Raw genomic sequence first — 14,527 nt, 5'->3', positions numbered from 1 at the left:
GCCAACAAATTGGACAACCTGGAAGAAATGGACAAATTCCTAAACACCCACACTCTTCCAAAACTCAATCAGGAGGAAATAGAAAGCTTGAACAGACCCATAACCAGTGAAGAAATTGAATCGGTTATCAAAAATCTCCCAACAAATAAGAGTCCAGGACCAGATGGCTTCCCAGGGGAGTTCTACCAGACGTTTAAAGCAGAGATAATACCTATGCTTCTCAAGCTATTCCAAGAAATAGAAAGGGAAGGAAAACTTCCAGACTCATTCTATGAAGCCAGTATTACTTTGATTCCTAAACCAGACAGAGACCCAGTAAAAAAAGAGAACTACAGGCCAATACCCCTGATGAATATGGATGCAAAAATTCTCAATAAGATACTAGCAAATCGAATTCAACAGCATATAAAAAGAATTATTCACCATGATCAAGTGGGATTCATTCCTGGGATGCAGGGCTGGTTCAACATTCGCAAATCAACCAACGTGATACATCACATTAACAACAAAAAAAAGAGAAGAACCATATGATCCTGTCAATCGATGCAGAAAAGGCCTTTGACAAAATCCAGCACCCTTTCTTAATAAAAACGCTTGAGAAAGTCGGGATAGAAGGAACATACTTAAACATCATAAAAGCCATTTATGAAAAGCCCACAGCTAACATCATCCTCAACGGGGAAAAACTGAGAGCTTTCTCCCTGAGATCAGGAACACGACAGGGATGCCCACTCTCACCGCTGTTGTTTAACATAGTGCTGGAAGTTCTAGCATCAGCAATCAGACAACAAAAGGAAATCAAAGGCATCAAAATTGGCAAAGATGAAGTCAAGCTTTCGCTTTTTGCAGATGACATGATATTATACATGGAAAATCCGATAGACTCCACCAAAAGTCTGCTAGAACTGATACATGAATTCAGCAAAGTTGCAGGATACAAAATCAATGTCCAGAAATCAGTTGCATTCTTATACACTAATAATGAAGCAACAGAAAGACAAAGAAACTGATCCCATTCACAATTGCACCAAGAAGCATAAAATACCTAGGAATAAATCTAACCAAAGATATAAAGGATCTGTATGCTGAAAACTATAGAAATCTTATGAAGATAATTGAAGAAGATTTAAAGAAATGGAAAGACATTCCCTGCTCATGGATTGGAAGAATAAATATTGTCAAAATATCAATACTACCCAAAGCTATCTACACATTCAATGCAATCCCAATCAAAATTGCACCAGCATTCTTCTCGAAACTAGAACAAGCAATCCTAAAATTCATATGGAACCACAAAAGGCCCCGAATAGCCAAAGGAATTTTGAAGAAGAAGACCAAAGCAGGAGGCATCACAATCCCAGACTTAGCCTCTACTACAAAGCTGTCATCATCAAGACAGCATGGTATTGGCACAAAAACAGACACATAGACCAATGGAATAGAATAGAAACCCCAGAACTAGACCCACAAACGTATGGCCAACTCATCTTTGACAAAGCAGGAAAGAACATCCAATGGAAAAAAGACAGTCTCTTTAACAAATGGTGCTGGGAGAACTGGACAGCAGCATGCAGAAGGTTGAAACTAGACCACTTTCTCACACCATTCACAAAAATAAACTCAAAATGGATAAAGGACCTGAATGTGAGACAGGAAACCATCAAAACCTTAGAGGAGAAAGCAGGAAAAGACCTCTCTGACCTCAGCCGTAGCAATCTCTTACTCGACACATCCCCAAAGGCAAGGGAATTAAAAGCAAAAGTGAATTACTGGGACCTTATGAAGATAAAATCTTCTGCACAGCAAAGGAAACAACCAACAAAACTAAAAGGCAACCAACGGAATGGGAAAAGATATTTGCAAATGACATATCGGACAAAGGGCTAGTATCCAAAATCTATAAAGAGCTCACCAAACTCCACACCCGAAAAACAAATAACCCAGTGAAGAAATGGGCAGAAAACATGAATAGACACTTCTCTAAAGAAGACATCCGGATGGCCAACAGGCACATGAAAAGATGTTCAGCGTCGCTCCTTATCAGGGAAATACAAATCAAAACCACACTCAGGTATCACCTCACGCCAGTCAGAGTGGCCAAATGAACAAATCAGGAGACTATAGATGCTGGAGAGGATGTGGAGAAACGGGAACCCTCTTGCACTGTTGGTGGGAATGCAAATTGGTGCAGCCGCTCTGGAAAGCAGTGTGGAGGTTCCTCAGAAAATTAAAAATAGACCTACCCTATGACCCAGCAATAACACTGCTAGGAATTTATCCAAGGGATACAGGAGTAAAAAATGTTTTAAAAAGAGTCTCAGTTTGCTTATTACAAAAAATTATAAACAAAGTTTTTTCTTCTCTTTAATGGCCAATGGCCTAAAAATACAAATTTTCTATGCTTTGTCTTTATCAGATTATTCAAGAAAACTGAGTCTTAATATTAAAAGAGCTAAAGTTTGTTCACTATTGTATAACCTGCAGCATTTGCCTTTAAAATCTTTTATCCTTGGCCCTCCTATCTCAAGGTGTCATCATGAGAGTGACATCTTCCTTACACTCTGCATGGAATCATTGATATGCATCTCCATGATGCCCAGGGAAGACAAGGTGACCCAGAAGTCCAAGTACTTCTTTTTTTTTTTTTTCCAAGTACTTCTTTAAGATCATCCATCTTTTGGACGATCATCCTTCATTGTGGGAGCAGACAACGTGGGTTCCAGGAAGACACAGTAGGTCCGCATGTGTTTGCATGGGAACGCTGTGGTGCTGCTGTGGCATGATGCCCATGATGTATGAGGTCATCTGCGGGCATCTGGAGAACAACCAGCTCTGGAGAAACCGTTGCCTCATATCTGGGTGAATGTGGGCTTTGTGCTCACCAAGGAGGACCTCACCGAGATCAGGGACATGCTTCTGGCTAAGGTGTCAGTTGCCGCCCGTGGTGGTGCCATAGCCCCATGTGAAGTCACTAGCCCAGAACACTTGTCTGGGGCCGAAGAAGACCTTCTTCTCCCAGGCTTTAGCCATCACCACTAAAATGTCCAGGGGCACCACTGAAATCCTGAGTGACGTGCAGCTGATTAAGACTGGAGACAAAGCGTGGGCCAGCGAGGCCACACAGCTGAATGTGCTGAGAAACTCCCCCTTCTCCTTTGGGATGATCACCAGCAAGTGTTTGACAATGGCAGCATCTACAACCGTGAAGTGCTTGACATCACAGAGGAAACTACATTCTCACTTCCTGGAGGGCGTCCGCAGTGTTGCCAGTGTCTCTCTGCAGATAGGTCACCTGATTGTTGCCTCACTGCCCCATCCTACCATCAATGGACACAAGCAGGTTCTGGCTTTGTCTGCATGGACTGGTTACAGCTTCCCACTTGCTGAAGCCATCACCACCACTGCTGTACCTGCTGCTGCCCTCAGCCCTGGCCAAAGTTGAAGCAAAGAAAGAGTCAGATGAGTTGCATGAGGATATGGGACTTGTCTCTTGATTAATCACCAAAAAGCAACCAATTCAGCCCATTTTATTTGTGGAACAAGGGAATAAAGGCTCACTTCTCTTCAAAAAGGAATCTTTTATTGTCACTTGGGTTGAATAGTTAAATATTGTTGCATAATGATCTGTGATCCTATTTAATCAAATGTTCAAATATTTTGATTTTTTGTAACACACACTTTCCAAAATCAAATTCTAAAATGAAGTATTTTGACCACAATGCAATTAAAATATTCCAGAGGATCCATGGAACGTTTTCAAGAGATTTGGTCTTTTTATAAAAGGAAGATATTACACAAATTAGGCTTATTTCTTATGTTAAATTACATAGGAAGCAATGTCAAATAACGGATACTAACACCCCTAGATTATATTTATGTAGAAATATGTTAGGAAAATAAGTGTTTTAGAAATTGTATGCAACTCCTAGAAATCTGATATGTCCTGAGATGTTTCTGTCGTGTGTCACAGAAACCACCAATTTCCTTGTCAACAGCCTTGTCATGATCTCTCATTAGATCTTTAACCTTGGACATTTTAAGTCTTTTATCATTTATAGACAGTTAGACTTTTACTCAAATGCTTTTATGAAAGCTTCTGCAAATGTGTTTCATCTGCAATGAGACCGATGGAAGGAACTCTTGCGTACAGATTTCTGATAACCTCAAGATCATAAAGCTGAACTGGGTAAGAATTTCCAGAATGAATGGAAGATCTAGATTCAAACAGAAGAGAAATTAATACCATGAGACTGGATGAACAGTGGATGATTATCATTTTTATATATATTTTTGAAGCATTTCTGATCTTTAAATGTTTTTTCCAGTATTAAAAAAACTGTTTTAAGCTATAACTTGAAAAAAGCAGCCGTTTGATAAAACATGCCTTTGTGAAAAGACTGGGACACTTATCTTTTTCTCCCTACCTGATCTGTCCAGAATTCAAAAACTTTCAGTGAGTATTCTTATATGTTCATGACAATATGTTAATTTGCATAAGTTGAATAAGGATCTGCTCTCCTTGTAACAGGACACATTTGGAAACTCTGGTTACATCACCAAGGCTTTGACAGAAATGTCATATTCAAGGGGGGACTTGCACAGACACAGATATGACCAGACTGCTTGAAGGAACTCAGGCAGACTTTATGGAGCCAATGAAGCCCATTGGAAAAACAGCCTGATACTTATATCTGAGTCTTTAAGCAAAGCAGGCAGTTTTTATACATTGTGACAAAGAGACAACAAATTCATGATGAATTAACAGGATGAAGAAAACAGATGTTTGGGACTGTTAATTAGTAAAAAATCCTAAGAAACTTTTTCTCATAAGCTATGCTTTACAGCAGTTTCATCATCAGGCCAAGTTAAAAAAAAAAAAAAAAAAGCAACGATTACACTTTGCAAGCAAATTGGTCTTAATTTGGCTGTCCTTGGTAAAAATGAGGGTGATTATAGAAAGAAACATTATGTTTCAATAACACACCATTGTGGCTATTACAATCTAATAGAGTTCACTATGAACTGGACGAGATCCTAATTTCTTCTAGTTTCCTCTGAAGCCTGGCCACAATCTCCAAACTACTATTTTCCACTTTTTTTCTATCCTTTTGACTTGGAATCACTGGATACCCAAAACTCCCCTTTTCCTGAAGCCCTGCAAATTGAATATGAACAACTTGATGTAACCTTCTGAGAAATCACTGCAAAACTCATATGTAGACAATCTTCATGCCAGTTCCTCTGTGAGCCTCTCAGAAAGTCTGTCAGCCTGCCACTACCTACCTACCTTATCTGCCTAAAGATGCTTTAAGCCCAGCATCTAGAGATTCTTTCAACTGGCTATCCTTGGAACTCAGAAACTGGTTTATAACTGGATCCTTTTATTAAGAAACATTATCTTTCTTGTACTGCCATAGAATTTCTTCTTATTTATTACCTGATTGTTTGAAGCAGAGGCCTCCCTCTAGGAAGATACCTGCATTGCCTCTTCCCAAAATGAATTTGACTGAACTGACTCACTGTCAGAACAAAGAGACTGGATTAAGGAGATAAAACTATCTATCAGCTCAACTTTGAATGCGTGAATCTTCCAAGAAAGTTACAGAGGAAGGAACCACCTAAAAATGTGGACCAAAAATCTGGGCTTACTTGGCTGGGTGACAAAACCAAGCTTTCTAGCTACTAGAGCCAAATCAGAAGACTCTGAAATTAGCTACTTTTAAAACTTGTGCTTCTCTTAAAGACTGACAGGACGACAAGAAAAAAGGAGACGTATGAACATTAACACTGTCAATTAACACTCCAGACTTTGAAAAGTACAGGTTTCAAGCTAACCTTGTCTATCCCCACTGCTTTATTTATTTATTTATTTATTTATTTATTTTGGAGCAACATAGGGACAGAGAGAGAGAGGGAGAGAGGGAGAGAGAGAGATGGGGGTCTCACCCAAAGCAGGGCTCGAGCTCACATGATATGTGACTCAGACTCATCAACTGTGAGGTCATGACCTGAGCTGAAGTCAGATGCTTAAGGACTGAGCCACCCAGGCACCCCTGCTCCTTTATTTCATGTGGTAACAAAGCATATAAAGGGCTCCCACCAAAATGATCAGAATCATATTGACTTGGATACCTGGCTCTTCTGTCACTGTGCTTGGTGACAGAATTTGTTCAGAAAATTGTGCCACACAACATGCCTGTTGAAGAATCATAGAAAATCGGATGATACATCAGAATTCCAGGTTCTTTTCAGCATTAAAGATCTTATTCCCAAGTTTCAGAGATGGTGAATTAGACAAGGCAATCCTAAATCTGTCTATGATAATGGAACAAAGAGGGTTCAATACCACTATGCATGCTTTGAAAACACTCCAGTCAGAAGGTAACAGCTTGGCCTCTGGGGGTCTCCAAAGTCATCATGTTCTAGATACCGTGACTGCCCAGCAGGGGGAACTCGTGCAATCATCAGTGGAAAATATTGCTTTTATCTAAACCAAATGAAGCATATAATGTCTACTCAAATCTTCCTTTAAAAAAGAATTAATATTTCCCATCAGATAAATGAAACACATTTAATTGAGCAGATCTATTTCCAGGATTGTGGGACTCGTTTCATGAGGTGTGGGGAAATGTGTTCTCTTCTGTTTATTCATCCTCTTGCTTTTTTTTCCTCAAATGTTTTGAGTATAAATGACACATGATGTTACCGTAGTTTCAGGTGTACAACATAGTAACTTGCCAACTGTATACATTATGTTGTGCTCACCACAAGTGTATCTACCCCCACCCTACATTGCTATTACAATACCGTGTACTATATTCCCTTTGCTGTGCCCTTGATTCCTGTGACTGATTCATTCCATACCTGGAAGCCTGTAACCCCACCCTCGTTCACCCATTCATTCATCCTCCAGGGGATCTATGCTTTTCTTATTCTTTGTAGATTTTTTACCGCTCATGTATGAACTGGATTTCTCTCTCCACAGTCACCTGCTCAGATAGTTAGTATGTGAACTTCCAGGGGAGTTTCAGAGGAAGAAATTGTGGGGGCCCAGGGATGTCACCCCAGAAGGTACCACATGGCATATTGACAATCTTGAGTTGAAGCTATTTGAGACACAGATGCTGCAAGGACACCCAGGCTGTCATATGTCTCCCCTGAAAGCAGAAAATGAGCATTCCCATATGAAAGGTCCCCTCCCTGTACTACAAGGTAAAGAGACATCCTTATCAGCAGAGATGGGCTTCAAAGCTGAGAAAGTTGTAGAAACAAACCTTGTTACTTTTTCACTCATATACAAACTCAGCCCAGATGCCACTTGGAATTCCTGCAATTTAAAGCTCCCACACACCTCTTCTCTTTTTCCTGTCAATTCCTCACAAATAATTGTCATTGTCTAAAATGTATAAAAACTGCCAAAAAAACACCTACCTGCCTTGGCCATTCTGGGGGGGCTCAAATTCATTACTGGGCTTCCCTAGTTGTGTAATAAAACTTTGAGTGATTTTTTTCTACTGTTTACCTGTCTTATGTCAATTAAATTCTTAAACCAGTTTGAAGAATTATGGGGGAAATGAGGACATTTTATCCTCCCTCCAAAACCATTGAATTTTTTACTGTAAAGAAGTTTTTGTATTAAAAACCAAATCATACCTCAACATATGAAAGTAAATTTTATTTTAAAAGGTAAAAATTTTATGCAATGTTTTAAAACATGAGCCTTCAGGGGGGCCTGGGTATCTCAGTCGGCTGAGCATCCGACTTTGACTCAGGTCATGGTCTCTTGGTTTGTGGGTTCGAGCCCTACATTGGGCTCTGTGCTGACAGCTCAGAGCCTGGAGCCTGCTTCGGATTCAGTGTCACCCTCTCTCTCTGCCCCTCCCCTGCTCACACTCTGTATGCCTCTCTCTCTCTCTCTCTCTCAAAAATAAATCAAAAAAATTAAAACACGAACATTCAAAAGTTATTAAGCAAGTTAATCACACACCACTGATTAGAGCAGGGATTAAAAAAGTAGTTTCGTCACCAATGAACAGTCACAGAATCCAACCACAACTTGGATCTTCAGTGATTCAAGTGTTTTATCCCCCACAATAAGATGTGATCAACTCTACAATAAAATCCATTTCCTGGATATTCTGTTGCCAGTCAAGGCCTTCTTCATCACCATCGTCTCACACGATAGGAAAGCTGGCCTTGGTGGTGATTCCACAGTGGTTGTCCCGGTCTTTAGCCATTTTTATGTAGCCATCCATGCCCCAGTCAGTGCCCCAGCTGAAAGAAGAGAGAGTTTTCCAACTATTACAAACAATCGAAAACATGTATCTTTTTGAACAAGAACATCTGATACTGAGCAGTGCACCAGAGACCAGGACAGATTCAGGAAGAACCAGGAGAGACTGTTCTTGTTCATGGTTGAGTTCTAACCCAGCACAGAATTCTATCCCCAGACCTTTCACAAAACTGCAACGTGAGCAGGAAAAGGAAAATTTTGGCACCCAGATGTGTTATAGAAATTTTTTAAAATTACAATTTAGAAATACAGTGGTACCTGGGTGCCTGGGTGGCTCAGTCGGTTGAGTGTCCGACTTTGGCTCAGGTCATGATCTCACAGTCTGTGAGTTCAAGCCCCATGTCGGGCTCTGTGCCGACAGCTCAGAGCCTGGAGCCTGCTTCAGATTCTGTGTCTCCCTCTCTCTGCCTCTCCCCTACTCATGCTCTGTCTATCTCTGTCCCAAAAATAAATAAAAATATTTTTAAAAATTGAAAAAAAATACAGTGGCACCAAAACTATATTAGGACTCTAGCAGGTGAGGCAATATCTTAACGTTGTCATTATATGACTATGTCTGTGTTCCCCCCTAGATGGGGTAAACACTGCTGGGATTTCAGAAGTGTGCTCAAGGGTTGGGGGGCCTGCGTCCAAACACTGGTTCCAAAAAATATTCCCTTTTCAAATTCAAAAGTACGTATTCCTGGATTTTCATACCTGTTCTTGACAAACCAATATTTTTGGTTATCGGATTCTTTTCCTTGAAAGCCATAGCCAACCACCAGAACACCGTGATTCAGGTCTTCACTGCTGCACTTTGGATCATAATAAATGCCTGGGGAGTAATATTCAGTGCTGAGGTGAGGATTCCCACGTGACATGTGATAGTAACCCAGCCTAGCAACCATAGTATGGGAGGCATTTCAAAATTCAGTTGTGATATGAATTCAGATGAGATTTAAAAGTCAGATACTTTTGTTTAGCTTGGGGGTGGGGGTGGGATTTAGGCCTTCATCTAACACCAGGAGAAATACTAACAGTCACAATCTCTTTTGAAAATACTACATCTACCCTAGGATGTCAGCCTAGGGAAACAGCAGAGAACATAAAATTGCTTGAGCCAAGGGCTTCTTTCCAGTGTTAACTTCAATAGCAAAATTCTTTAAAAGTTTTTAAGGTCTAACAATTGGAAAAAGGTGAAGTAAATTCTACCCATCGAATTATGTAGCCATTTAAATATATTTGTGATATACGTAAACTCATGGGGATTTTGGCCAAGTCATGGCATACAGAAACAGCAGGCATAAATATTACGTGTACAGAATGAACAACTATGTTAAATCCACACACCCCAAAATTCTACACTGAATTCTACATACCAAAGTGTCACTCTTGCTGTTTCTTAGGGTGGTTTTCCAATTTTTCTACCTATATTTCTACATCAACGAATATTTACCTTGTTTATAGAACCGGAAGGTATCCAGGCTTGCATCAATGGTCGCAGAGACGGGCCCCACCTTTCGTAGTACCATCATAAGGATCTTCTCCCGCTGAGGGATTGTGTGAAAGGCAGTGATATTGGCAGCAGAATGCTCAGGCCGGTATTTGCAGGGTCCATCCTTTGAACGGTAAAGGAAAAGAAACTTGATTACTGCCATCCACTTCCTGTGGAACATGACTTCAAGACAGGTTGCAGGTGAAAGATTTCCAAGTCAAGTTTGTTGTGAAGCAACCCAGGAGGTGAAAGGGTATTTATTATTTTAAAATTGAAAAACTGGTGTGAAGGGTGCTGGTGGCTCAGTCGGTTAAGTGTCCAACTCTTGATTTCAGCTCAGGTCATGATCTCACAGTTGTAGGATACAGCCCCGTGTTGGGCTCTGTACAGAGCATGGAGCCTGCTTGGGATTCTCTCTCTCCCTCTCTCTGTTTCTGTACCTCTCCCCCTTTCATGTTCTCTCTCTCTCTCTCTCCCTTTCTCACTCTCAAAATTAATAAATAAATAAACTTAAAAAAAAGCAAAGCTAATTGGTGTGGATTCAATGAAACACTCGTGGTCTACATGTCCATAAGAAGTTTTTCACCCTGGAGAAATCTGTACCCTATATAGAAAGGTATGCATATCTCCATGTGATGTAGAAATAAAAACAGCTATGTGGTGACCATCTAAGCAGAGAACTATGCCAGGCTAATACCGTTTAATGACAGTCCTGAAAGGCTGCAGATAGAGAGTCTACAATTGGAAATGTGAATGTTAAACATGGTGTCTGTTTTCTTCAAAAGCATTCAGCTCTAAGGACAGAGCTGGAATGGTGACAAGTGAGGAGCTCCACTCACTCTTGCAACATATGGATAGGATTCCTCTGTGTCCAGGCCTCCGTTGTCCTTAACATACTGGAAGGCATTACTCATTAGACCACCATTGCAGCCCTCATTGCCTTGAGGCCAAGAGCAGTCCAGGAGGTTCTGCACACTCAAGGAAACACGTTTGCCAGTTTTCCGGAACATCTGTACTTCAAGAGCACCAGCTGCACTAAAAGCCCAGCCAGAAGCACACCGACCCTGGAAACAAATTATAAAGGTCTCAATCTACAAAACAATTAACAAAAGTGACAACAGACCATCTATACAAAAACTTTTAAAACGTAGCAATGGTGGGGTGCCTGGGTTGCTCAGTTGGTTAAACGTTTGACTTCAGCTGAAGTCATGATCTCAGGGCTTCGGGGTTTAAGCCCTGCATCAGGCTCTGTGCTGACAGCTCGGAGCCTGGAGCCTGCTTTGGATTCTGTGTCTCCCTCTCTCTCTGCCCCTCCCCTGCTCATGCTTTCTCTCTCTGTCTCTCTCTGTCTCTCTCTTTCAAAAATAAATGAACATTAAAAACAACAACATAGCAACACCATATTGTTCCACAGCAGGAAACCATAGCAGGGGGCCACTTTCTTTTTGGCTTTCCTCTTGGAGAGAGACCTGATGAGTAGTCATCTTTGATACTCACAGGACTTACAGTGGACGTCTGTTTTCTCTCGACAGGTACAGAGGTGTCAGCACAGAAGGGGACTTTAAACACTTCCCCATTCTCACTCTTCTGCATTTTAAGACCAATCATCATGTGCCTGAATTCTTCATTGGTCTTCAGGGAAAAGAAAGTAGAATGTTTACAAACATGAGATTTTGGGGAGAAAGTACTGAGAGAAAGAACAAAATATTCAGCAAATCCATGCCACGCTCACCATGTCACCAAAGCCATTCATTGCCATCAAAAAGCGGTGTTTCCCTTGATAGTATTCCTGATTGTGCCGTATAATCATTTTCATATTCTTCTCCCACACTGCTCTTCTGCATTCTTCAACCTAGAGGCAAACATATAACTTATCACCTTTATTTCTATTTAAAACCAACTGACCTGCTCCAAGTAGATGTGCTCACAGAGAGGAGGAGAAGTCACAGCCAGGGATGGCCTGATGCTTCTGGGAGCTGTTCTCCAGCAACCACACAGCAGGACATATGCCCACACTGTGCGCAGTCACAGTGCCCTGCTTACTGCCTTGGTAAGAGCGGCTTCAAGATGCAACTCTGTGTTACAAACTCCCACCAGTACGGACATTCTCTGTGGGTCCTCTGGATAGTTTAGATGTTACCAACCATGCCATATTGCTTCCCATGTGTCTCCTTCCACTGGATCCACTGTTCATCTAAACTTTGATCAAGCTCTATAGTAGCTGAAACTATTCCCAAGCAAAGAGCAGTCAGGAAGGCAAAAGGATGCATGTTTCAAAACCTAGGAAGTGAAAAAAAATGAGAATCTGATTAGACTGATCTGTCTAAAAATCCATCCTCCTTTCTTCTAGATGTTAGAGCCACTATGGTGGAGTAAAAACATTGAATTTATCCTCCCAAATACTTACACAAGGATTAGTCTAGCCCCACTGGGGATGCTCACCTAATCATGCAGCTGTGCAGATGCCCTCAGCAGATGTAGCCCCAGGGCTCTCTGATGGTGGGTGGGGGCTCCGAGGCCACCCACTTAAAGCCTTGGGGTTTGGCCTGATTGGCCTGTCCATACCGCCAGTACACTGTAATCTGCCCAATCTGCTTTCGTTTCCCAAGCTGATGACTTCTATTCTGATGTTTTCTTGGTGATAATTGCTTGTTCTTTACAGAAGAAAAACTTGTTGACCATGGTCTGGGGTCAACTCCCTGTCAAATGGTCCTTAGATGTTTTGACTAAAACAATAGAGCAGTTCCAGTGGTCCAGCTAAGGGTCCAAAAGAAAAAGTTGATGCTTATTCAACAAAGAAAATAACGTTAAACTTCCATTTAGTTGATGCCATTATAAGATATGAAAAAAGTGTGTATTGAAGGCACACTGAAATATATTTAGTGGTGATTTAGTGATCTGTGTCCCTGCATGTCAAATCTGAGGACAGGAAGCTGGGAGGAGCTTGGGACTCCCCTCATTTCATTCTCAGAGGCTACATATCAAAGATTCAAAGCCACTGGTGGAATGGCACCCGGGTGACTGTCATTCCATAGGCAGGGGACAGAGGAACTATTGGGATCTCTAGCCTGTGACCTGAGAACCCCTTTCTTCTGTTTCTCATTCTTTCCTGATTGCCTTTCCACTGGAAGGTTACATGCTTGGGCCTGTCTCAGGGGGAATCCAGGTGTGCTTTCCATTTTCTAGCATCCCCTAAAGTACTCTGTAGAGCTCTGGCCCTACTTGGGGAAGGTGGGAGCATTCACTGGGTTGCATTGGACTCTGGGAAAATAAGCTTCAGCAACTGGAAGGCTGAGCAATTAACACATCAAAAGGAGAAAAGCCATATGATTATTTTAATAGATGCTTTTTAAAAATAAAAAGAAACATGCTATTTCAAATCAGTGGGAAGAGAATGGTCAATAAATAGCTAGTCATCCAGGAAAAATTAGAAGCAGATCCACAAAATGTATTACTGATGGATTCCAGAATTCAACATAAAAAAACAAAAGTATGAAAGTATTAAAAGCATAAAAGAAAATGTATTTATAACCTTACAAGGGACCAAAGACACTAAGCACAAAGTGTAAAGAAAAGATAGATGTGATTACGTCAAAATGGGAATTACACCCCACGAACAAAGTTAAAACACTCCACAGCACAGGAGAAAAATGTTTGTAACATGTAACACAAAGCGCACATCAAAAAACATACCTATTAAGGAGGAAAAGATAAATCACTTCAGAGAGATAAACTAAGGATATAGGACTACAGTTTGTGAAGAGAAAATACAAATAGTAGATGAAGCCATGGGAGACGGTGAGCCTCCCTGAGATCAGGAAATGAGAAGAACATGGCCCATCCGTTCTCAGCAGATCCACAATAAACAGCCGCGACTGATCCTTTCAGATGTCCTCAGGTGCTGGGACACGGCCCTCTTCTGCCTGATGGAGAGACAGATCACAGGACAGCCATGGGACGGCAACGTGGCAGCTCTGTGGACATTGAGAAGTTTAGATAAGCAGGCCCTCTGACCTGCGGGGTCAGCAGGGAAACCTAGATGAGCCTTTCTAAAGTTACATATTGTCTGTAAGAGCAAAAATATGGGAAGGATCCAAGTGTCCAGCAGTAGGGAGACGGTTGACTGTGGAAAGCTCTTCAGTGGTTTGAGAAAGTTGGGAATTACTTAGAAACCCACTCCAGCTTTTATGAGCTTGGAAATCAATCCCTTACCTGGTTTTATACAAAGGCATCCTTCACATCACAATAGAGAAATTGAGGAAGAAATAAATACATTGGCTCCATGCTAAGGCCTTTTCCTTCCGCCTAACCTGATGACAAAATCATCTTTACTCTCTATTCACAACCATGTAATGAAATCTAACCACCTTCTTTTTCTCTTTCTTTCTTTCTTTCTTTCTTCCTTTTCTTCTTCTTTCTTTCTTTTTTGCAAAGAATGGAAAGAGGCATGAAAAAGATATACAGGTAAGTAGGAGATGGTCTGTGGGTCTAAGATGGGTCCATGTATCAGTGAGTTCCCCAGAGAAACGGAACAGAGTTTAACCCCTCCACCCCATGTAAACACACACACACACACACACACACACACTGTGTCACAGTCTAGATGCAGGATTCCTTCTTCCACAGAAACCTCAGTTTTGTTCCTAAGACATTCTACTATTCGGTGAGGCTTCAGGGGTTTGGGACACGCTTCCCCAAAGTAAGCGACTGTGGCATACTGGTTGTTTGAGCTGCAGGCACTTGAAAAGCAGCAGGTGCAG

General features: G+C 41.3%; 1 protein-coding gene and 1 pseudogene across 2 annotated transcripts; one reads left to right on the top strand and one right to left on the bottom strand.

Moving 5' to 3' along the window:
* The first annotated feature begins 2,579 nt into the window (after positions 1–2,579).
* On the top strand, positions 2,580–3,442 carry LOC116738419 (annotated as a pseudogene).
* A 4,513-nt stretch (positions 3,443–7,955) lies between these two features.
* LOC115499576 (cathepsin L1-like) lies at positions 7,956–12,037 on the bottom strand. 2 transcript variants are annotated; one of them, XM_032595616.1, is made up of 7 exons: positions 11,912–12,037; positions 11,500–11,619; positions 11,265–11,399; positions 10,607–10,858; positions 9,729–9,891; positions 8,990–9,107; positions 7,956–8,274 (listed from the first exon to the last, which is right to left on the bottom strand). In XM_032595616.1, the coding sequence occupies exons 1-7, from the start codon at positions 12,035–12,037 to the stop codon at positions 8,175–8,177; spliced, it is 1,014 nt and encodes a 337-aa protein (XP_032451507.1). In that variant the 3' UTR covers positions 7,956–8,174. The 2 variants fall into 2 exon arrangements, with proteins under 2 accessions (XP_032451507.1, XP_032451508.1); XM_032595617.1 differs by having other exon boundaries at positions 10,607–10,831.
* Positions 12,038–14,527: the final 2,490 nt, after the last annotated feature.

Source organism: Lynx canadensis, chromosome D4 (assembly GCF_007474595.2).
Source record: "Lynx canadensis isolate LIC74 chromosome D4, mLynCan4.pri.v2, whole genome shotgun sequence".
Taxonomy (NCBI): Eukaryota; Metazoa; Chordata; class Mammalia; order Carnivora; family Felidae; genus Lynx; species Lynx canadensis.
This window is presented reverse-complemented; position numbering and strand designations above follow the sequence as displayed.